Source organism: Salmo salar, chromosome ssa25 (assembly GCF_905237065.1).
Source record: "Salmo salar chromosome ssa25, Ssal_v3.1, whole genome shotgun sequence".
Taxonomy (NCBI): Eukaryota; Metazoa; Chordata; class Actinopteri; order Salmoniformes; family Salmonidae; genus Salmo; species Salmo salar.
Window position 1 is genome coordinate 36,451,694 of NC_059466.1, and position 25,982 is coordinate 36,477,675.

The 25,982-nt window shown below is 44.7% G+C and overlaps 1 protein-coding gene across 3 annotated transcripts; it reads right to left on the minus strand.

The window, feature by feature from the left end:
- Window positions 1–5,780: 5,780 nt before the first annotated feature.
- Window positions 5,781–19,154, minus strand: LOC106586692 (serine/threonine-protein kinase SIK2). Of its 3 annotated transcripts, none has more exons than XM_045707496.1 (11): window positions 18,863–19,154; window positions 17,985–18,145; window positions 17,668–17,784; window positions 15,639–15,702; window positions 15,130–15,291; window positions 13,791–13,915; window positions 13,531–13,654; window positions 13,130–13,356; window positions 10,257–10,974; window positions 9,919–10,114; window positions 5,781–9,804 (listed from the first exon to the last, which is right to left on the minus strand). In XM_045707496.1, the coding sequence occupies exons 2-11, from the start codon at window positions 18,135–18,137 to the stop codon at window positions 9,246–9,248; spliced, it is 2,445 nt and encodes an 814-aa protein (XP_045563452.1). In that variant the 5' UTR covers window positions 18,138–18,145; window positions 18,863–19,154; the 3' UTR covers window positions 5,781–9,245. The 3 variants fall into 3 exon arrangements, with proteins under 3 accessions (XP_045563452.1, XP_045563451.1, XP_045563453.1); XM_045707495.1 differs by having other exon boundaries at window positions 17,985–18,191; XM_045707497.1 differs by lacking the exons at window positions 15,130–15,291; window positions 15,639–15,702; window positions 17,668–17,784; window positions 17,985–18,145; window positions 18,863–19,154 and adding an exon at window positions 14,966–14,999.
- Window positions 19,155–25,982: the final 6,828 nt, after the last annotated feature.

Sequence of the window (25,982 nt, forward strand, 5' to 3'; positions counted from 1 at the left end):
CTAGAGCATCATCACAGAAGGCTAGAACATCATCACAGAGGGCTAGAACATCATCACAGAGGACTAGAGCACACTCTCAGAGGACTAGAACATTATCTCAGAGGGCTAGAACATTACAGAGGGCTAGAACATCACAGAGGGCTAGAATGTCACAGAGGGATAGAACATCATCACACAGGGTTAGAGCATCATCTCAGAGGGCTGGAACATCATCGCAGATGGCTAGAACATCATCGCAGAGGGCTAGAACTTCATCACATCAGTCTAGAACATCATCACAGCAGGCTAGAACATCATCATAGCAGGCTAGAATGTCACAGAGGGCTAGAACATCATCACAGATGGCTAGAACATCATCACCAGAGAGGGCTAGAACATCGTCACAGATGGCTAGAACATCATCACCAGAGAGGGCTAGAACATCATCAATATGCATCATCAGCAGGTGAAGAGGACGATGTGTTTCTTGTCAGCTTGCTAAAATGTGGCTTCAGAGGGCTAGAACATCACAGAGGGCTAGAACATTATCACAGAGGGCTAGAACATCATCTCAGAGGGTAGAACATCATCACAGAGGGCTAGAACATCATCACAGAGGATTAGAGCACACTCTCAGAGGGCTAGAACATCATCTCAGAGGGCTAGAACATCACAGAGGGCTAGAACATCATCACAGAGGGCTAAATCATCATCACAGAGGGCTAGAACATCATCACAGAGGACTAGAGCACCCTCTCAGAGGACTAGAACATCATCTCAGAGCGCTAGAACATTACAGAGGGCTAGTACATCACAGAGGGCTAGAACATTATCACAGAGGGCTAGAACATCCTCTCAGAGGGCTAGAACATCATCACAGAGGGCTAGAACATCATCACAGAGGATTAGAGCACACTCTCAGAAGGCTAGAACATCATCTCAGAGGGCTAGAACATCACAAAGGGCTAGAATGTCACAGGGGGATAGAACATCATCACAGAGGGCTAGAACATCATCACAGAGGACTAGAGCACACTCTCAGAGGACTAGAACATTATCTCAGAGGGCTAGAACATTACAGAGGGCTAGAACATCACAGAGGGCTAGAATGTCACAGAGGGATAGAACATCATCACACAGGGCTAGAGCATCATCTCAGAGGGCTGGAACATCATCGCAGATGGCTAGAACATCATCGCAGAGGGCTAGAACTTCATCACATCAGGCTAGAACATCATCACAGCAGGCTAGAACATCATCATAGCAGGCTAGAATGTCACGGAGGGCTAGAACATCATCACAGATGGCTAGAACATCATCACCAGAGAGGGCTAGAACATCGTCACAGATGGCTAGAACATCATCACCAGAGAGGGCTAGAACATCATCAATATGCATCATCAGCAGGTGAAGAGGACGATGTGTTTCTTGTCGGCTTGCTAAAATGTGGCTTCAGAGGGCTAGAACATCACAGAGGGCTAGAACATTATCACAGAGGGCTAGAACATCATCTCAGAGGGCTAGAACATCATCACAGAGGGCTAGAACATCATCACAGAGGATTAGAGCACACTCTCAGAGGGCTAGAACATCATCTCAGAGGGCTAGAACTTCACAAAGGGCTAGAATGTCACAGAGGGATAGAACATCATCACACAGGGCTAGAGCATCATCATGGAGGGCTAGAACATCATCACAGAGGGCTAGAACATCATCTCAGAAGACTAGAACATCATCACAGAGGGCTAGAACATCATCTCAGAGGGCTAGAACATCACAGAGGGCTAGAATATCATCACAGAGGGCTAGATCATCATCACAGAGGGCTAGAACATCATCACAGAGGACTAGAGCACCCTCTCAGAGGACTAGAACATAATCTCAGAGCGCTAGAACATTACAGAGGGCTAGTACATCACAGAGGGCTAGAACATTATCACAGAGGGCTAGAACATCCTCTCAGAGGGCTAGAACATCATCACAGAGGGCTAGAACATCATCACAGAGGATTAGAGCACACTCTCAGAAGGCTAGAACATCATCTCAGAGGGCTAGAACATCACAAAGGGCTAGAATGTCACAGGGGGATAGAACATCATCACACAGGGCTAGAGCATCATCTCAGAGGGCTAGAACATTACAGAGGGCTAGAACATCATCACAGAGGGCTAGAACATCATCACAGAGGGCTAGAACATCATCACAGAGGGCTAAAACATCATCACAGAGGGCTAGAACATCATCACAGAGGGCTAAAACATCATCACAGAGGGCTAAAACATCATCACAGAGGATTAGAGCACCCTCTCAGAGGGCTAGAACATCATCTCAGAGGGCTAGAACATTACAGAGGGCTAGAACATCACAGAGAGCAAGAACATTATCACAGAGGGCTAGAACATCATCTCAGAGGGCTAGAACATCATCACAGAGTGCTAGAACATCATCACAGAGGATTAGAGCACACTCTCAGAGGGCTAGAACATCATCTCAGAGGGCTAGAACATCACAAAGGGCTAGAATGTTACAGAGGGCTAGAACATCATCACACAGGGCTAGAGCATCATCACGGAGGGCTAGAACATCGTCACAGAGGGCTAGAACTTCATCTCAGAGGGCTAGAACATTACAGAGGGCTACAACATCACAGAGGGCTAGAACATCATCTCAGAGGGCTAGAACATCATCACAGAGGGCTAGAACATCATCACAGAGGGCTAGAACATCATTGCAGAGGGCTAGAACATCATCACAGAGGACTAGAGCACCCTCTCAGAGGACTAGAACATCATCTCAGAGGACTAGAACATTACAAAGGGCTAGAACATCACAGAGGGCTAGAACATTATCACAGAGGGCTAGAACATCATCTCAGAGGGCTAGAACATCATCACAGAGGGCTAGAACATCATCACAGAGGATTAGAGCACACTCTCAGAGGGCTGGAACATCATCTCAGAGGGCTAGAACATCACAAAGGGCTAGAATGTCACAGAGGGCTAGAACATCATCACACAGGGCTAGAGCATCATCACGGAGGGCTAGAACATCATCACAGAGGGCTAGAACATAATCTCAGAGGATTAGAGCACACTCTCAGAGGGCTTGAACATCATCTCAGAGGGCTAGAACATCACAAAGGGCTAGAATGTCACAGAGGGATAGAACATCATCACACAGGGCTAGAGCATCATCACGGAGGGCTAGAACATCATCACAGAGGGCTAGAACATCATCTCGGAGGATTAGAGCACACTCTCAGAGGGCTGGAACATCATCTCAGAGGGCTAGAACATCACAAAGGGCTAGAATGTCACAGAGGTCTAGAACATCATCACACAGGGCTAGAGCATCATCACAGAGGGCTAGAACATCATCACAGAGGGCTAGAACATCATCACAGAGGACTAGAGCACACTCTCAGAGGACTAGAACATTATCTCAGAGGGCTAGAACATTACAGAGGGCTAGAACATCACAGAGGGCTAGAATGTCACAGAGGGATAGAACATCATCACACAGGGCTAGAGCATCATCTCAGAGGGCTGGAACATCATCGCAGATGGCTAGAACATCATCGCAAAGGGCTAGAACTTCATCACATCAGGCTAGAACATCATCACAGCAGGCTAGAACATCATCATAGCAGGCTAGAATGTCACAGAGGGCTAGAACATCATCACAGATGGCTAGAACATCATCACCAGAGAGGGCTAGAACATCGTCACAGATGGCTAGAACATCCTCTCAGAGGGCTAGAACATCATCACAGAGGGCTAGAACATCATCACAGAGGATTAGAGCACACTCTCAGAAGGCTAGAACATCATCTCAGAGGGCTAGAACATCACAAAGGGCTAGAATGTCACAGGGGGATAGAACATCATCACACAGGGCTAGAGCATCATCTCAGAGGGCTAGAACATTACAGAGGGCTAGAACATCATCACAGAGGGCTAGAACATCATCACAGAGGGCTAGAACATCATCACAGAGGGCTAAAACATCATCACAGAGGGCTAGAACATCATCACAGAGGGCTAAAACATCATCACAGAGGGCTAAAACATCATCACAGAGGATTAGAGCACCCTCTCAGAGGGCTAGAACATCATCTCAGAGGGCTAGAACATTACAGAGGGCTAGAACATCACAGAGAGCAAGAACATTATCACAGAGGGCTAGAACATCATCTCAGAGGGCTAGAACATCATCACAGAGTGCTAGAACATCATCACAGAGGATTAGAGCACACTCTCAGAGGGCTAGAACATCATCTCAGAGGGCTAGAACATCACAAAGGGCTAGAATGTTACAGAGGGCTAGAACATCATCACACAGGGCTAGAGCATCATCACGGAGGGCTAGAACATCGTCACAGAGGGCTAGAACTTCATCTCAGAGGGCTAGAACATTACAGAGGGCTACAACATCACAGAGGGCTAGAACATCATCTCAGAGGGCTAGAACATCATCACAGAGGGCTAGAACATCATCACAGAGGGCTAGAACATCATTACAGAGGGCTAGAACATCATCACAGAGGACTAGAGCACCCTCTCAGAGGACTAGAACATCATCTCAGAGGACTAGAACATTACAAAGGGCTAGAACATCACAGAGGGCTAGAACATTATCACAGAGGGCTAGAACATCATCTCAGAGGGCTAGAACATCATCACAGAGGGCTAGAACATCATCACAGAGGATTAGAGCACACTCTCAGAGGGCTGGAACATCATCTCAGAGGGCTAGAACATCACAAAGGGCTAGAATGTCACAGAGGGCTAGAACATCATCACACAGGGCTAGAGCATCATCACGGAGGGCTAGAACATCATCACAGAGGGCTAGAACATAATCTCAGAGGATTAGAGCACACTCTCAGAGGGCTTGAACATCATCTCAGAGGGCTAGAACATCACAAAGGGCTAGAATGTCACAGAGGGATAGAACATCATCACACAGGGCTAGAGCATCATCACGGAGGGCTAGAACATCATCACAGAGGGCTAGAACATCATCTCGGAGGATTAGAGCACACTCTCAGACGGCTGGAACATCATCTCAGAGGGCTAGAACATCACAAAGGGCTAGAATGTCACAGAGGTCTAGAACATCATCACACAGGGCTAGAGCATCATCACAGAGGGCTAGAACATCATCACAGAGGGCTAGAACATCATCACAGAGGACTAGAGCACACTCTCAGAGGACTAGAACATTATCTCAGAGGGCTAGAACATTACAGAGGGCTAGAACATCACAGAGGGCTAGAATGTCACAGAGGGATAGAACATCATCACACAGGGCTAGAGCATCATCTCAGAGGGCTGGAACATCATCGCAGATGGCTAGAACATCATCGCAAAGGGCTAGAACTTCATCACATCAGGCTAGAACATCATCACAGCAGGCTAGAACATCATCATAGCAGGCTAGAATGTCACAGAGGGCTAGAACATCATCACAGATGGCTAGAACATCATCACCAGAGAGGGCTAGAACATCGTCACAGATGGCTAGAACATCATCACCAGAGAGGGCTAGAACATCATCAATATGCATCATCAGCAGGTGAAGAGGACGATGTGTTTCTTGTCGGCTTGCTAAAATGTGGCTTTCAGAACTTTGAAGTAGTTTTCTTGGGAATATTTTCTACTTCAGCTCTCCATGTCATCCATTTTGATTTGACATCAACTATAATGGCTGTTGATCAGCCTACTTTTGATTAGTAAATATTAGCATGTATTATCATATGACTAATGACATTTACACAAAATTACGATGAACAACTGGAATTTATGTTTAGGAAGTGAATTTTATTCAAATAAATAGCCACATAAATAAACAAACAATCTTTCTTTCTATATAACATTCATACAAACACACACACAGTCAAGTAGCAAATCAGGAAAATCATAAAACATATTTCTTCACATCCAACATTTTACCAAAAAGGATCTTACAGATCTGTGTCAAAAAGGTTACTAGTGTTTCAATAGTTCAGTCAAACTACGTTTGTGATGAGTTTTCTCAACTAACAGGAGAAACAAAACCTATTTCAGAAATGAGAAATATTCACTGTAAAGTGCAATGCTTATTTTTTTCTTTAATACAGCAAGTTAAATCAAAGTATGAAAACTGGGTCTTATGAGTGTCTGGCCCATGGCGGGCCCACCTGTTTTCACTGTGTGCTGATTGGAGAAAAGCAGGGCTACTCTGAAGGTATGGGGTTTGTTCTGAAGAAGGCACAAGTGTTGGTGGTGAGTGCAGTCAGCCAAAATGAAATGTCATTTAGAAATTTTAACAATGCTTATTTCAGAGAGAAATCTATCAAACAACATTTTAGCTTCAGGCTTCAAACACTTTTCCCCTTCAGCATGTTGTTCAAAATGAGACCACTTCACACACAAATAGGCCTAACACATAAACCCAAACATGCTGTGCACAACTCTATCTAGATACTGTACCTCTACCACCTACAGACAATTCATTGAAACAACTTTTCTATTTCTTAGAAAATACATAAACAAATACAGCCATGGTCCTGCATTAGCATCTAGTGGCAGAAGCAGCTTTCTCATAGCAGGAGCCACACAGGGTATGCCATGAAAGCGCAAGCTAGCATTTTGAGTCAACACGTTCACAGAGGAAAGTCAGTAGTTTCTTTCTCTTACTTCGCTGCTCTCTCTTTGGCTTATCTCTAGTTCTGCCATCATGCAGTAGCAGGCAACCGTGTTGTCGATAGGGAAAGCACTATGAAATGGTTTGGGTCCTTTCTTCTAAACATATGTTCAACAAAAAACAGAAGCTTTCTACTACCTGCTCTACTCAGCTAGCTCCCTATGAAGGTAGAAAAACCTTGTACATTCATACAAAAATAAAAAATGACAAATAAAAACAATCGAATGAACACCAGCAGGCAGTTACTGTAGTATCTTATGTCAGCTCTCTATCTCTCATTTCCTCTGCATTTCAATGTGAAATATTGCACTATAGTCCCAAAGTCTTTGTTCTGGCTGTGTGAAAGCACTACATCATGTAGCATACACATAGCCCATATGAGGTGAAAAGTATAGTGGGTAAAGCTTTGTTATGGAAATGTTGCACTCACTACTGTAAGTGGTTCAGAAATAAGAGTGTCTACTAAATGACTCAAATGTAAATGTTTTCCCCTGATAGGGAATGACATCATGCTCATAGGTCTTCAGGGTCTAACGTTTTGACAATATTTACAAATTGAGACATATAAAATGACATAAATACAGAGGGAATTTGATTAGAAAGTAACCATACATGAGTAGAAATTATTAATTGAAAATCAACCTTTTTGTAAGGTGCACACACACACACACACACACACACACACACACACTGCTTGCTAATAGCAGTACCTATTGTGCTTTAGTCACACAGCAAGTCATTTTTTCTTCTGTGGTGAAAGCAGCATGAGCTCAGCTAGAATCTCGCACAAACAAATCACAGTTTGTGAAATCACAATAACATTGTCTTCAAAGAAAGTTTGGAAGTTTAGAATAGTTATGATACTGCATGTTTGTAGGATGGCTACAAAATAGGCGAGGCCAGTACAGGTGCATCAAAGCCGGGACCGAGAGACTGAAAGGCCATCAAGATCATCAGACTGTTAAATAGCCATCACTAGCCGGCCTCCACCAGTACCCTGTCCTGAAATTAGTCACTGTCACTAGCCAGCTACCACCCGGTTACTCATCTCTGCACCTTAGAAGCTGCTACCCTATGTACACAGACATGGAACACTGGTCACTTTAAGAATATTTATATACTGTTTAACCCATTTCATATGTATATACTGTATTCTAGTCAAGGCCATCCTATTCAACTATTGCTGTACATATACTATTCTATCCACGTATTCTTCAGATATACTACATATTCTATCCACATACTGTCCACAATGTGTATACATCCCATCACACATATGTGCTCATACATACAGTACCAGTCAACAGTTTGGACACAACTACTCATTCAAGTGTTGAGAGAATGCCAAGAGTGTCCAAAGATGTCATCAAGGAAAAGGGGGACGACTTTGAATAATCTCAATTATAAGATATATTTTGATTCGTTTAACACTTTTTGGCTACTACATGATTATATATGTGTTATTTCATAGTTTTGATGTCTTCACTATTATTCTACAATGTAGAAAATAGTAAAAAATAAAGACAAACCCTGGAATGAGTAGGTGTGACCAAACTTTTGACTGGTACTGTATATCTATATATATTTATACTTCGGACTCCGACATTGTTCGTCTAAATATTACTATATTTCTTAAATCCATTCTTTTACTTTTAGATTTGTGTGTATTGTTGTGTATTGTTAGATATTACTGCACTGTTGGATCTAGGAACACAAGAATTTCGCTACACCCACAATAACACCTGCTAAACATGTGTATGCGACCAATAAGTAATATTTTCTCCAAAAGACAAACAAAGTAAAAATAAAGAAAGAACTTTGGTCTTTTCTAATTAAGTGAAAACAATAAGTAATAAGTAATAAAGGTCTATATACAGTGAGCAAAACTGGAAAAGTAACACAAAAATGAAATCAGGAAGACTGGATCGTCCTGTTTTCAAACTTGATGAAAAAACTAAAACTGTTGAAATAGGTCTTAAATGATCTCGTATGGTACATTGATACCAGTCCTCGTTGGGTTTTCAAGACTAGTCCTTCACACACCCCTCCATAGCGGGACAGGGGTGAGTTTGGGACCCATCAGGGAGAAAGGAGAGGAACGGAGGTCCCCTGTTGTGTTGAGGGGGTCCCAGACCTTTATTGCTTCTCTGGGGTTTCCGACGAGACCTCAGAGCCGTCACTCCAGAGTTTGGTTATTGCTTAATTCTCAGCTTATGTGATCACACACAGATACACACAACAAGTGTGTTTGCATGTTGTTCAAGAGAGTGTAGATTTGTGACTTGCATCAGTTAAAAAAAAAATCTAGCTACTCTTTGCTCAGTTTTTCTACCCAATTGTTCTCTTTTCACACTTTTAGAGGATCTGTTCTGTCGTCCTATCGCCTTCTGCTCATCATCTGATATTCTGTGAGAAACTACACGTCTCAAAGTTCTGTTCCCACCGTCAAAAAGCGCTTACCCTTCCTGTCCATCAGTGATGACATCACCATGACATTTTGTACTCTGGTTGTCATGCAGAACAATCACTCTGGTCCAATAAGAAGTTGTTGTTTTCTGCTTCTCCTTTCTTTCCCTCCATCACTTCACCATCACACAGCTTCTCAGCTGCTGCTGTCCACCCTGGCCCAGCTCCTGCATCTCAGACTCTCTCCCGGAGGCTGAATCCAGACTCCACATCCCCTGCATGGGCATGAGGGGGAAGGGGCCCTGGGTGAAAGCCTGGGTCTGTTCTTGGGCTTGGTAGTGGGGGTTGGTCTGGGGGTGGAGGTTGGTCTCGAGGTAGAGGCTGGACTGCTGGCTTATGTGCAGTCGAGCCTCGAGGAGGTAAGCAGCAGTACCCACGGGGGAGAGGGAGGAAGAGGAGGAGCAGGAGGAAGAGGAGGAGCAGGAGGAAGAGGAGCCGTAGGAGGGGGAAGATGACTCCAGAGGCTGCTGCCAGAAGGCATGTTGGAGAGCCAGGGGGCTCTGGTGGGAGGGCAGGGGGTGTTGGGGTTCCCCCTGGAGGAGGGAGGGGGCGGGGGTGTCGAACAGGGTGGAGGGGGGCTGCTGCTGGGACAGGAAGAGCGAGGGATTCTGGGTAGGTGCTGGCCAAGGAGGCTGAGGCTGGGGCTGGGGCTGGTGCTGGATCTGGAGCATCCTGTAAACAGATACAGAGAGGTGGGGTTAGAATGACACTTACGGTGACTATGAGTCTGTGATTGTATTTATGTGCAGGTGCGTGCGTAAGGTCGTGTGTGTGTCTCCCTCTTACCTTTGCTGGTGCAGAACTTCCTCCAGCATGCTGCGGTGCTCAGTGATGGTGGGGCCTATTGATCCCCGGCTGCCACGGCTACTGCGGTCGGAGGTTGGAGGGAAGACCTGCCTGGCCAGACCTTTGATCTTATTCAGACCCAGAAGGCCTTTAGTGCGTGTGTTCTTCCTCAGCTGTTGGCGGAAGGCTTTCAGACCTGGGGAGTTGCACAGAGAGAGAGACAGGCAGAAGATTGGTTAGATGATGATGTGACTGATACATTTCTCTGTAGTACTGATGATGATGAGGATGATGGGACTGATGCATACCTAATGGCTATAAACTGTCATCACCCATACCTTGTGTGAGGGAGGTGTCGGAGGCTCTGCGGCCCTCCTGGAAGCTGGCAGCCTGAGCCTGGGGGAGGAGGTGACAGGAGAGGACCGGTGGGCTATCGGCGGGGACCACTGCCCCGGGGTCAGTCCCAAAGGCCAGCACGGCTGACAGGCCACCCACAGCGGGGTGCAGAGTGGGGTGCAGAGCGGGGTTGGGGGTGGACGAGGACCTCAGACAGCTGTCAGACGACGCACCATCGGAGGGGCTGACCACGATGCAGGGGGGGTTGCACTGGTGGAAGCGAGCAGAGACCTCGGCCAGGGTGTGTCGTCGGGAGGTGGTGGTGGGCAGGACAAGGGCCGAGCAGGTGTGTGTGACCTCCTCCTTTAGGTCGCGGGGCCGCACCTCCTCCACCAGGCTGTTGGGGGAGATGGAGCGGTTACACAGCAGTCGGTTCAGACTGGCTTCCACCGGGAACACCACACGTTGGAACAATGCACCTTGGTCATATTCCATCTCCGCGTGCATGGGAGGGGTGCTCTTGCATTGAATGGGGTAGGCTGAAGGTCTGAAGCTGTCCTCCATGATAACCTCTGGGGTACTGGAGTCAGAGGTGCTCCTGGGTCTCTGGTTCCAGGGCCCACACTGACGGCTGAGCTGCTGGGCTCGGTGCTCCCTGATCCTCTCCAGCAGCAAGTAGTAGATGGCTGAGAAGTGGTTGTAGCTGCTGGTCTGCAGAGACTGGGGCAGAACAGAAGGACACGTTAGTCAGCCATTTTGGTCCAAAGGGTGTCATAATATAAAGGGCTGTATTAACCAGCTTTTAACTCTTCCTCTCCCTGTTTGTCTTTCTCACTCTCTCTATATATATTTCTCTCTCAGATAGGTCTGTACCCCGTCAGACTGCGCTCACCCAGACTGATCTCCTGAGAGACTGCTGTTGGATCTCATCTACTTACCACTAACTGTGTCAGCCTTTAAAAGCAGATGCCAGTTATCCCCCTAATTCTCCCTACAAAATGAGTATTAAGTCCCCCAGGTGTACAGGGATCCAGGGTGTGTTTGACTGTGGCGCCTGCCTGGGAGGCAGCATAACATACCCTGCTCTACTGCCAAACATGACTAACTGTCTCAAAGCCCCACCACTTTTAACCCAGTACCCGACTCCACTACCTCAGTCTTTACAGTGTACTCCAAATACTGTATTCCTGTGGTACTATGTGATCTGTATAACCTATAACCTATAACCTGTAACCTGTAACTTGTAACCCATAACCTATAACCCATAACCATAACCCGTAACCTATAACTGGTAACCTGTAACCTGTAACCCATAACTTGTAACCTATAACCTGTAACCTAAGCTATAACCCATAACCTATAACACAGAACCTGTAACCCGTAACCTATAACACATATCCTATAACCTGTAACCTACAACCTGTAACCTATAACCCATAACCTATAACCCATAACCTATAACACATAACCTACAACCTGTAACCTATAACCTGTAACCTATAACACATAACCTACAACCTGTAACCTATAACCTGTAACCTATAACCCATAACCTATAACACATAACCTATAACACATATCCTATAACCTGTAACCTATAACCTGTAACCTATAACCCATAACCTATAACACATAACCTATAACACATATCCTATAACCTGTAACCTACAACCTGTAACCTATAACCCATAACCTATAACACATAACCTATAACACATAACCTACAACCTGTAACCTGTAACCTATAACACAGAACCTATAACACATAACCTATAACACATAACCTATAACACATAACCTATAACACATAAGCTATAACCTGTAACCTACAACCTGTAACCTACAACCTGTAACCTATAACACATAACCTATAACACATAACCTATAACACATAACCTACAACCTGTAACCTATAACACATAACCTACAACCTGTAACCTACAACCTGTAACCTATAACCTGTAACCTATAACACATAACCTATAACCCATAACCTATAACACATAACCTATAACACATAAGCTATAACCTGTAACCTACAACCTGTAACCTACAACCTGTAACCTATAACACATAACCTATAACCTGTAACCTACAACCTGTAACCTACAACCTGTAACCTACAACCTGTAACCTATAACACATAACCTATAACCTGTAACCTACAACCTGTAACCTACAACCTGTAACCTACAACCTGTAACCTATAACACATAACCTATAACCTGTAACCTACAACCTGTAACCTACAACCTGTAACCTACAACCTGTAACCTAACACATAACCTATAACCTGTAACCTACAACCTGTAACCTATAACACATAACCTATAACCTGTAACCTACAACCTGTAACCTACAACCTGTAACCTATAACCTGTAACCTATAACACAGAACCTGTAACCCGTAACCTATAACCTGTAACCTATAACCCATAACCTATAACCCATAACCTATAACACATAACCTGTAACCTACAACCTATAACCTGTAACCTACAACCCATAACCTATAACCCATAACCTATAACACAGAACCTGTAACCTATAACCCATAACCTATAACACATAACCTATAACACATAACCTATAACACATAACCTATAACCTGTAACCTACAACCTGTAACCTACAACCTGTAACCTATAACCTGTAACCTATAACCCATAACCTATAACACAGAACCTGTAACCTACAACCTACAACCTGTAACCTATAACCCATAACCTATAACACATAAGCTATAACCTGTAACCTATATAACGGCCCAGCTCCACTCACTCCTACCCTCCTCTAATCCTCCTTCCAGGACAATAACACCAATAAACCAATTAACCAATCAACCAATTAACACATCAACCAATGAGCCACTCACCTCAATGGTCCTCTGGCGGTCAATGCCCAGGGTTTGCATGATGCCCAGGACAGGCTCGCTGTAGTCCCCCAGGTTAGAGTTGTAGTCTGTGAGGGGAAGGGCCATGCTGAGGGTCTGGTGAAGAGCTGTGGGGTCAGCCAGCATCCAGCGGTGCTGCTTGATCTGGGCCACACTGATCCTCTTAGCTGGGTCCACCACCAGCATCCTACGGATCAGGTTCTCACAGTCTGGGGGAATAGAGAGGGAGAGAGGAGGGGAAGGAGGTGGGAGGGAGGAAGGTCAGTCTGATGCTACAGCATATGCTTTTATATAATATAAACCAGTCATTTTATCAATCAATCTGTCAGTCCAATCACACTATGAAATGCATCACTGTGTGGTTGCCATGGTGTGATGGGTACCTTGAGACATGAAGAAGGGGATTCTGAAGCGCCCCTCTGTGACTCTCTGTCTGAGGGCAGGGAGGCTGGGCCCGTCGAACGGAAGGGAACCGCACACGAGAACATACAGAACCACACCTAGACTCTTTAGAGGAGAGACACCAGGAGGAGAACGTCAACAAATGGCCTCTCCCTTTACTTCAGTATTAATTGGTTTGACATGAAGATGGTAGAACTACGGTTCAAAACACATTGTGTGCAGTTTCCCTGTCAGCCCTTACCCAGATGTCCAACTGTGGCCCTTCGTACTCCTTCCCCTCGAACACCTCGGGTGCTGCGTAGGGGGGGCTGCCGCACCACGTAGACAGGGGCTCGCCTGCGTTGTAGAAGTTACCGAATCCAAAGTCTGAACGGGAAGGAGAAAGAGATTGGTTAGTTTGTGAAACTCGTGGTTGTTTGAGTCCTCTATTCCCTGCTGGCTACAGAGTTTTTTATTGTTGATATTGCGTAATGTTAATCACATAATGACAGATGAAAGGCCAGATAGCATCTGAGCTAATATCACCCTGGGCTCTGACACAGAGCTACTGATTGTCCTGCCACAATGAGGCACTGAGGTTGACCCGCTGGGCACTGTCTTGCTTGCTGGCAGTGTGTGTGTGTGTGTGTGTGTGTGTGTGTGTGTGTGTGTGTGTGTGTGTGTGTGTGTGTGTGTGTGTGTGTGTGTGTGTGTGTGTGTGTGTGTGTGTTTACTGAATACAGATTGTCACCCTGGCTCTCTGTGGCATCAGATCAGGCCTGCTATGAGCCTGCTATTTCACCCTAAAGAACCTTCTAGTTCTTGGCAGTTGGCAATTCATTAGCACTCAGACCCAGTAACAATCTTTTAATTACAGTGATGCAGGTCTTCTCTTCAGTAGAGAGATGAAGAAGTCTGGGAATCACGTAGAGAACCATGAAGGATAGAGGGGAGTCTGCTATCTGTTATCTCCCAAACAGACTCACCGGCCAGTTTGGTGTTCAAGTTACCTCCCAAACAGACTCACCGGCCAGTTTTATGTTCATGTTATCTCCCAAACAGACTCACCGGCCAGTTTTATGTTCATGTTATCTCCCAAACAGACTCACCGGCCAGTTTTATGTTCATGTTATCTCCCAAACAGACTCACCGGCCAGTTTTATGTTCATGTTATCTCCCAAACAGACTCACCGGCCAGTTTTATGTTCATGTTATCTCCCAAACAGACTCACCGGCCAGTTTTATGTTCATGTTATCTCCCAAACAGACTCACCGGCCAGTTTTATGTTCATGTTATCTCCCAAACAGACTCACCGGCCAGTTTTATGTTCATGTTACCTCCCAAACAGACTCACCGGCCAGTTTTATGTTCATGTTATCTCCCAAACAGACTCACCGGCCAGTTTTATGTTCATGTTATCTCCCAAACAGACTCACCGGCCAGTTTGATGTTCATGTTATCTCCCAAACAGACTCACCGGCCAGTTTTATGTTCATGTTATCTCCCAAACAGACTCACCGGCCAGTTTTATGTTCATGTTATCTCCCAAACAGACTCACCGGACAGTTTTATGTTCATGTTATCTCCCAAACAGACTCACCGGCCAGTTTGATGTTCATGTTGGCGTCCAGCAGTAGATTCTCAGTTTTGAGGTCTCTGTGAACGATGTGGTGTCTGTGGCAGTAATCCACTGCCGTCAGAATCTGCCCGAACTTCTTCCGCGCCTCGTCCTCGCTCATGCGCCCGTTTGAGGTCAAGTAGTCTGGAGGACAAGAGGGAGAGAGAGAGAGGGGGCGTTTTAGACTCAGAGGCCTAAACCATTTATACATCCTGGGTGAGGGAGGAACTTCATATCTATTTTACCCCTTTTATTACCTAAAAAGATACTGCCCAACCAGTGGAGGCTGGTGAGGGGAGGACAGCTCATAATAACGGCTGGAATGGAGTCAATGGAGTGGTATCAAACGTATGGAAACCACGTCTTCGATGTGTTTATATACCATTCCATTGACTCTAGTCCAGCCATTATTATGAGCCGTCCTCCCCTCAGCAGCCTCCACTGTGCCCAACACAGGTTACAACAAAGGGGACATTTTATTGGATCCTCACCGAACATCTCTCCATTTTTGGCATATTCTGTCACAATGTACAGCATATCTTTAGTCTCCATTACCTAAGAGAAACACAAAGAGAGACATAGAAGAGAAGTTAGCAAAAAGTAGGCTATACACACACAAACATACCGTGATGACGTGAGGAGAGAGAACTTCTCACTCTGTGAGTGTTTTAGCAGAGCCAGGACTGAGCACTGGGGACATTTTCTGGCAACCTTCATTTTCCTCTGACCACACTACCCCCTTCCTGTTCCATAGCTCCTGTCACACACACACACACACACACTAGGCATGCTAACTTTCCATGATATGAACTGTTGCATAACAGAGCTGACAGGCACTTCCTGTATGCTCTTTATTTATAGGATACGAACACAGCGTCCACACAGGCAAAAACACACACAACAGTTCAAACCCGTGTTCCCACTAAACTGTGTTGTCTGTCACCAGTTGTCAACAGAAACAATATCTCCTCCTGGGAAAGGAAGAGGAAAAGTTCACACACACACACACAGGTCTCAGCTTGTGTATCAAGAACTCACCACCACAAAGACAAAGAAGAAAAATAAAAAGGAGAAAGAAGCAATGCCCCAATCCCTTCCTGGAACTCCTGGAAACTCAGAGGCAGAACATTGTGGGAATGTTGTGTCACTACCACTTCTGAGGAAAGCCTGATAAACATCACTGCCAGGACTCAATAAACCAAAACCTAACGCTAGCTAAATCACGAATCAACCACAATGGCAGTCATTTCATAGCCTCATTTCATTTCCAACCCAGTTTCTCTTTCATTTTTCTAACTGCGTGAGAGACAGTGAGGTCCTGGGCAGCCGTAATGGTTAGGGAGACACAGAGGCTCCACATAGTCTCCAGTCTTCGTCTGAGGGAGATGAGCACCACTCTGTGTCCCTCTCACCCTAGAGGTGCTGCTGATGTCATACAGGCTTCCAGGGAAGTGGTCTGGCACGTTAAGGGCCCCTCATACTGGCCCCTTGAAGAGTGGTATGTGGGGGAGTGTGTGAATGAGAGAGAAAAATAAATAAATAAAGAAAGATAAAGAAAGATAACGAAAGAGAAATAGACAACAGGCTGTGGTGATCTCCAGAAGTACAAGGGGGAAAAAAGTGTCATTTTGTTCACAAAAGAGCATTCAGTATCTAAAGGTCAGCATATCTAAAGGTCGAGGTTCAACGCTTTGGTGTTATTTTAGAGGTTTTTTTTGGTGGTGGTGGATCAGCTTTAATATTGCAAATAGATTGTGGCTTCTTTCAATGTAATGTCTGCCTCATTTCCAATCCCCCACTGTTTTGTTAGTGTAACAGAAGGATGAGAGGGAGAGGATGTGACCTCCGGATCACAAGGTTGCCTTTACTGCACTACACCTCCCCCTCAGTGGGCGGATGAGGGGGTGTCACAGAGCGGGGGTGTCACGGGGTGGGGGGGTTGGGGGGTAACCCAGCTCAGAGCCATTAGTCATCCAGTAACTCCTCTTAAGTGAGAGGTTTCCCTGGCTGTAGAGAGCACAGCAGCACTGTCAGATCTGGCCATTACTGTGAGCCCTGATTGGAAATGCTGATTAGCTTTAGGAGGACTATCCCTCAGTATTAATTTGCTCACAGTGGTGGATCGTCCTCTGGAAGACATATGACACATCAGGCATTCCTGTCCAACTCAAGGCGTTGGGGCTGTGTGTGTGTGTGTGTGTGTGTGTGTGTGTGCGTGCGTGCGTGCGTGCGTGCGTGCGTGCGTGCGTGCGTGCGTGCGTGCGTGCGTGCGTGCGTGCGTGCGTGTGTGTGTGTGTGTGTGTGGGAGAGAGTGCCTTCTAATAAGACCTTTCCCCAGTATTTCGGGTGTGGAAGGGAACACAATTTCGCAATCTCAGCAGTCACCCTCTTAAATCCGGACATCCAGTAATCCTCAAAACCAGCAAAACAGCACAGAGCTGAACAAAGGGCAGAAAACTGCTGATTGAAAACACCCCCCCCCCCAGTGGAACAGTGTATCATAATAGAGACAACACACACCTGGTAGAGTTTGATGATATGGGGGTGGTTCAGCAGCTTCATGATCTGGACCTCTCTGTAGATCTTCTCCAGGTTGGAGGGGTTTAGTCTCGTTTTGTCAATGATCTTTATGGCCACCTGGCAGTGGACAACCAACCAACCAACACAGAAAACTGTAAACACACAATAAGGTCTACTATATCTAGGACAAATGCACTGTGAGAGGCTGATATGATTCTACCAAATGTTTTTTGTTCTTTTCAGATGTGTCTGTGTGATTTAGAAATGAATAAAATATTTCATGGAACCATTGGTAATGAAAGATTTGGGATGCTGACCTGTGTTTTGGTGACTTTGTGCCTTGCCAGTTTGACCACGGCAAAGTTTCCTTTCCCCAGCGTGCTAATGATCTCATAGAAGCCGACCTGGAGAGGCCTTCCCTGGGTATGGTTGGGCTGGGCCCCCGGGCCGCTCTCCATCATGATCACCATGATGGCAACTGATTATTATATTCCAAAGGATAGGATAAAAATTGTGTGTAGTACCTGAGTTACAAAGGTAAAAATTTGAAATATCAAATGCGCATACGCCTATGATTAATGGCATTGTTTTTTTGTTTTTTTTGTAGGCCTATTATTAGTGTGTTATCATTTGTTAGGCCTAATGCATTACATTATCAATGTATTATTATCATTATTGATAATAACGTTATAATTATAATCATTAGGCTACACATTTAACAAGGCGTAGGCCTGCCAATTCGAGCTCTTGCACAATTATTATTAAAAAACGCATAGATTCTGAATTAACATTTCCATTGCATCATGATGCACAAAATAATTCAAGATAGAGCACATCATTTCATGTCTGTCAAATCTTCAAGTTTGCACTAAATTGAATTACTGCTCTAACCATATATTAATTCATCCTGTCTATTAAATACGGATTTTTAAGCGCTGGCGTCATACTAAACATGCAAAAATATGAAAAGTCTATGCTTAATAGACGTGTAGACATTTATAGCATAACACACAATACAGAATTGTTAAGTGTTAAGATAATGGCAATGGCAGCTCGGCGCACACAGGATGCCCGAGTAAAACAAATTAAAACAGTCTAAATAAATAAAACATTATTATATATGTCCATTATAGATCCACTTTGAAATGCAAACCAGATTTTTCCAAAGAATCATAAGAGCATTGCCGTGTCTTACCTTATTGGATGTAGCTCCTCTCACAGTTGAATCGGTTGTTACAGACAGCTATACAAGTCATTCTATAAGGATATTAGTTGCTGTAAATACGAGAAAAGTATAATGAAAAACAGCATTTCATTTTATTATTTTCCTTCTTTTAAAGAAATATCTACATAAATGTACACTAAAGTGTGCCAGCCGTATCAGTTAGAACTATTTACAGGTTGATTTGGCCGGTCACAACCCCGGCTACCGCACTGTTCGGTCTGCCTGTGCGCTCCTGTGGAATGCGGACAGCCACAGTGTTCATGGGAAACTCCTCCTCTCTCGCTGCTATAGGCTAACAAATTGATACCCACCTCATTAACGTCACACCCGCGTCAGAACTTCGAGCGATGCACAAGCCTGGGCGCAAGCGCAAGGCAGAGGTTGCCAGGCAACCGTGCGGCTCGGCGCGCGGTGACGCGAGTGCTGATGGAGAGGTTGCTTGGAGATGGGGACAATGACGTCAGTCCCGGAGATGTGTCACCACGTGATGTTTCCTCCCAAGCTGTTGTTGTATAGCGGAGCTCGAGCTTGGGCTCGCTCATCGCTGCTGGAAAGCATTTAGCGTGTGTGCGCGCCCTCGATTTTCAGTTGACTTTCATCTCCTTACTTTGGGAGAAAAAGTGAAACTGGAAATGGTTCTTAGTAATTATGAATCTTTTAAACTGGTTATACATGGAATGTTTTCAAACTTTTTGCATTAAGTGCACACATCATTCTATACTATACCACATAGCCTGCAAAACGGTGTAGTCAACATGCACTTGCTTTTTAATGTATGCAAGATTGCAGATTTGGAGCTGAGTTGCTGATGGATGCATGCATGCTTTTCCTGATGGTCATTCACTGCATTTGACCCTGAAAATCCCCAGAACCTCCACTTGGACCTCTCTATTACTCACATGGGAGAAAATAAGGTTTAATAGAGGATGAGTGTAGAGAACATAAGAGAGGAGTGAGAGAGAAAGGGAAGGAAGGAGAGAGAAGCTAAGAGATAAGTAGAGGGGGAGGGAAGGAGAGAGAATAAGAAAGAAGTAGCCTAGAGGGAGCTGGGAGAGGGGGAGGGAAGGAGAGAAAGGAGGTGAGAGAGCAGAGCAGAGAGATTGGGGAAGGTGAGAGGAGGGACTGAGTGGAAAGGTACTCTGCATTTGGTGTGCTGCACTCAAACACACACACTCACACTTTTTCAATCCAGTCAGCCAGATGAGAGAAAGGCATACATGCAATACACGAGGCTGCCTTCTAAACAGGTCAACAGCCCAGTGCTTTCATTCCATAACTGTTTTTGACAGAGTTTACAGTCGTGGCTGTTGGCACACAGCTCAAATTGGGAACATTCATAGTTCCCTCTGTCAAAAAGAGAGCCAGAGGCAACAATAACTCTGACACCTCCAATTTATTGAACATTCCAGGAAGTTTCCACCCCCACTCCAAAGCCAACCTGGGGGACATTAGTTCTGTTGACGTCAACATATCTGTCATTTCTCTCACTGTGTGTCAGTAATTACAGAGTGATGCTACGGGCCTCCCAACAGATGTCATTCCTCTTTTCTTAACGTCCACACAACTATTGATTTATGCTTTTGGACAATCTACATATCTGTCCTTTCTTTTCTCTATGTGCCGGTACCTTTGATTGATGTTGTGGGCCATCGACATATCAATCATCTCTGTCTGTCACTGTCAAATTGATGCTTTGGATGTGTACTGTACATAGCGCTTAGCATTCCATTGGGCTGATACTCAGTCAGTCAGGGAGGGAGGGAGGGAGGGGTGATGTAGCTGTACGCTGTACCGCGTCAGCTACAAACAGCTTCTTGCTTCTTTTGTAAACCACATCCACTGTAGCGTTGAAGCTTCATCATGATCTCTTGCAGATGTGAGGATGCAGAGGCTTCCGCAGGAGAGTGTTCAGATGTTGGTGGTCTGTCTCTACCACCACTGCTCGCTCGTATATGAAATCATGAAACTTCTGACAGGAGAAAACAAGGGTCAACATCTCTTTCTCTATCTGAGCGTAACGTGTCTCAGTCTCCATCTGTGCTCTTGATGCAAACACCACTGGCCTACATTAACTCTGTATCGGTAACCCCCTGTATATAGTCTCGCTATTGTTATTTCACTGCTGCTCTTTAATTACTTGTTACTTTTATCTCTTATTCTTATCTGTATTTTTTTTAACTGCATTGTTGGTTGTACTCGGCGCATGTGACTAATACAATTTGATGTGATTGATTTGTTATAGACATACTGCTCCGAGACCAAGCTGGGACGCATCTGCAGATAGGACCACTGGTTTGCCCACTGCAGCCCACATCATAGTACTGGAGCACTGGTGTGCTGGACAGCAGCTCTTTCGGTTTGGTGAAGGCAGAGTCATGTTGCTCCTGCCAGCACCATTCAGTGTCCTGATGGAGGAGCTGGAGGAGGGGCCCGTCACCTGTGGCTGCAGTGCCTGCTTCTCTTCTGCCTGTTGGCCTCTGTCTTTTTTCTGGGTCAGGTTTCACCTCGTCGGCTATGAGGAGGTGACCGACGTAGGGAACCTCATGGAGCCTGAATTTGCACTTCTCTGGATTCAGCTTCAAGTTGACAGCCCTAATCCTGTTGAGGACCTGCTTGAGGGGCTCATCGTGTTTACCTAGTGGTCCTCCCCACACCAGGATTTCATCCACCACCATCTTACATGGCTGCCCAACAAACAGCTGCTCCATCGATCTCTGGAAGACCTCACTGCCAGTGGAGTAACCTGAACCTTCCAAGAGGATACATGAATGTGGTTAGTTTAGATTGTTTCTCATCGAGAGGAATCTGCCAGAATCCACATTTTTCATAAACAATGCTGAACACTTTTGCACCAGGCTGTTCTGTAGTTTCATGGGGTGGGGTGGCCTTAGCAGTACTTTGTTCAGGTGCACTGGGTCCATGCATAGCCTGTCAGAGGCATCTTTTTTATAGAAGCTACCATGGCGGAAACACACTCTCTGGATTCATTGCCAGGGACACCAACACCTAACCCTGACATCCTGTCAATTTCTTTAATCACTTTCTCTTTCATTGCTATTGGTCTGTCTGTTACTGTCTGATTTATACTGTTGCATGTGTACTGTACTTAGTGCTGGAAAGTACCCAGCATTTGATTGGGCTGATTCTCGGTCAGGGAGGGAAAAAGGGAGGGAGGAGGAAAGGGAGGGAGGGGAGGGAGGGGTGATGTAGCTGTACAGTAGTAGGTGACTTAGTGGCATATTATTGTTCACACATCATCATGCCACAGCATCATGAACAGGGCCTTGACATTAATTAGGGGGTACCCCTGCAGAGGTGTCAAACTCCTCCACTCAGAGAGAGACAGCCCAGTCAGCTCTGAAAGGTCCACAGAGGACTTTTGCAACTCCTGCCATAACTCAGGTATACCCACTAATGCCAGAGTAGAAGAATAATAGCATGGGTATAGCTACAATCAATAGAATAGAACAGAATAGAACAAAATAGAACAGAATAGAATATAACAGAACAGAATAGAATAGAACAGAATATAATATAACAGAATAGAACCGAATAGAACAGAATAGAAAAGAATAGAACAGAATAGAACAGAATAGAACAGAATATGATATAACAGAATAGAATAAAACGTCCTTTTATAGGTATGCTTTACGTATACAAATAAGTATGTCGCTACAGTAACAGACACATACGAGTAAGAGCAGTAAGAATTAAATGCAAAAGAACAGACCTCAGAGGAAAAGTGCAATGACGTTGTTATACTATGAACATATAATAGATGCCTGGGGAATAACCATCCCTCTGTGCCCCATGATAACATAGAGGTAAAAACACACTTGTGACACAGATCATGAGAGGGGGAAATGAATCAAGCACCCAAGACAAGCAAACACAAATAGAGAGAGAGAGAGAGAGCGAGAGAGAGAGAGAGAGAGAGAGAGGAAGAGAGAGATTGACATATTCAGATTGAGAAAGGAAGATAATGAGAATGACAGACAGGGGCCAAGCGTGATAGAGAGATGGTGAGAGAAAACCAGAGAGAAAGAGTGGGTGGAGAGAGTAGGAGTAGGTAAATATCACATTTCACCGCACAACCTGGTCCCAGAGCATTTCGTGTTAGTCTGTACGTAAATCCGAGACACTTACATTTCATATGGTACAATTGAAGTCAGAAGTTTACATACACCTTAGCCAAATACATTAAACTTTTTCACAATTCCTGACATTTAATCCTAGTAAAAAAATCCCTGTTTTAGGTCAGTTAGGATCACCACTTTATTTTAAGAATGTGAAATGTCAGAATAATAGTAGAGAGAATGATTTATATCAGCTTTTATTTCTTTCATCACATTCCCAGTGGGTCAGAAGTTCACATACACTCAACTAGTATGTGGTAGCATTGCCTTTAAATTGTTTAACTTCGGTCAAACACTTCAGGTAGCCTTCCACAAGCTTCCCACAATAAGTTGGGTGAATTTTGGCCCATTCCTCCTGACAGAGCTGGTGTAACTGAGTCAGGTTTGTAGGCCTCCTTGCTCGCACACACTTTTTCAGTTCTGCCCACAAATTTTCTATGGGATTGAGGTCAGGGCTTTGTGATGGCCACTCCAAGACCTTGACTTTGTAGTCCTTAAGCCATTTTGCCACAACTTTGGAAGTATGCTTGGGGTCATTGTCCATTTGGAAGACCCATTTGCGACCAAGCTTTAACTTCCTGACTGATGTCTTGAGATGTTGCTTCAATATATCCACATAATTTACCCTCCCTGATGATGCCATCTATTTTGTGAAGTGCACCAGTCCTTCCTGCAACAAAGCACCCCCACAACATGGTGCTTCCACCCCAGTGCTTCACGGTTGGGATGGTGTTCTTCGGCTTGCAAGCGTCCCCCTTTTTCCTCCAAACATAATGATGGTCATTATGGCCAAACAGTTATATTTTTGTTTCATCAGACCAGAGGACATTTCTCCAAAAAGTATGATCTTTGTCCCCATGTGCAGTTGCAAACCGTAGACTGGCTTTTTTATGGCGGTTTTGGAGCAGTGGCTTCTTCCTTACTGAGCGGCCTTTCAGGTTATGTCGATATAGGACTCGTTTTACTGTTGATATAGATACTTTTGTACCTGTTTCCTCCAGCATCTTCACTGGGTCCTTTGCTATTGTTCTGGGATTAATTTGCACTTTTCGCACCAAAGTAAGTTCATCTCTAGGAGACAGAACGCATCTCCTTCCTGAGCGGTATGACGGCTGCGTGGTCCCATGGTGTTTATACTTGCGTACTATTGTTTGTACAGATGAACGTGGTACCTTCAGGCGCTTGGAAATTGCTCCCAAGGATGAACCAGACTTGTGGAGGTCTCCAATTTTTTTTTCTGAGGTCTTGGCTGATTTCTTTTGATTTTCCCATGATGTCAAGCAAAGAGGCACTGAGTTTGAAGGTAGGCCTTGAAATACATCCACAGGTACACCTCCAATTGACTCAAATGATGTCAATTAGCGTATCAGAAGCTTCTAAAGCCATGACATCATTTTCTGGAATTTTCCAAGCTGTTTAAAGGCACAGTCAACTTAGTGTATGTAAACTTCTGACCCACTGGAATTGTGATACAGTGAATTATAAGTGAAATAATCTGTCTGTAAACAATTGTTGGAAAAGTGACTTGTGTCATGCCCGAAGTAGATGTCCTAACCGACTTGACAAAACTATAGTTTGTTAACAAGAAATTTGTGGAGTGGTTGAAAAACGAGTTTTAATGACTCCAACCTAAGTGTATATGAACTTCCGACTTCAACTGTATGTATTAATTTGTGGATGTTCATCACCCATTTCGTATGATATGTTACGAATTACAATTCGTATTATATGTTACGAATTCGCAAATCTTACAATATGTTACGAAGTTACAAAACGTATGATACTGTATGTTACTAATTCTAGATAGGTAGCTAACGTTAGCTAGCTGGCTAGGGGTTAAGGTTAGGGGTTAGGGTTAAGTTTAGGACTTAGGTTAAAGGATTAAGGTTAGGGTTAGGAGAAGGGTTAGCTTGAAGTGTTAAGGTTAGGGGAAGGGTTAGCTAACATGCTAAGTGGTTGCAAAGTAGCAAAAATGTGTAAGTAGTTGAAAAGTTGCTAATCAGCTAAAATGCTAAGTTGTCCGTGATGAGATTCAAACTTGAAACCTTTGGGTTGTTGGACATCTACATTGTACACCCACCTATCCACCCTGACCACCCGACCAACCACCTTACTTTTATTTTTGTCGTAGGTATCCATCTGTCTCATGTAACCATACCAAACGTAACATATCATACTCGTTTGAGTGTGCCGTATTTACATTTACTATGTTACGTCTAGTCTATGAGACCAGGCTGCACCACAGTAGAGATAAGTAGTCTTCCGCTCCCACGCTCTACATTACTATGATGGAGGAATGCAAACTGGATGCAAAGCATCCCGACCCCAAAAGGTCACGAAGCAACCTTTCACTAGTACACTTTTACAGCCAACCACGGTGTACCCTTCTCCTTCTGCTGTCTTTGTTTACTCAGTCTGTTCTAGCTGTTCTAGTTTCAGTCTATTCTAGCTTCAGTCCGTTCTAGCTGTTCTAGCCTCAGTCCGTTCTAGCTGTTCTAGCTTCCATCTGTTCTACCTTCAGTCTGTTCTAGCTTATCTAGCTTCAGTCTGTTCTAGCTGTTCTAGCTTCAGTCTGTTCTAGCTGTTCTAGCTTCAGTCTGTTCTAGCTGTTCTAGCTTCAGTCTGTTCTAGCTTCAGTCTGTTCTAGCTGTTCTAGCTTCAGTCTGTTCTAGCTTCAGTCTGTTCTAGCTTCAGTCCGTTCTAGCTGTTCTAGCTTCAGTCTGTTCTTGCTTCAGTCGGTTCTAGCTTCAGTCTGTTCTAGCTTATCTAGCTTCAGTCTGTTCTAGCTGTTCTAGCTTCAGTCTGTTCTAGCTTCATTTGCATCTGTCACAGCTTTTCATGTTCCAGTTGTTGTTGTGTTTGTGTCTGGTTGACATATCATTGATTATGTAACTCTTACAGCTTGAGAGGGACCCACATGGTGGGACAGCAGGTTTGAAAGTGTGAACAGTGCC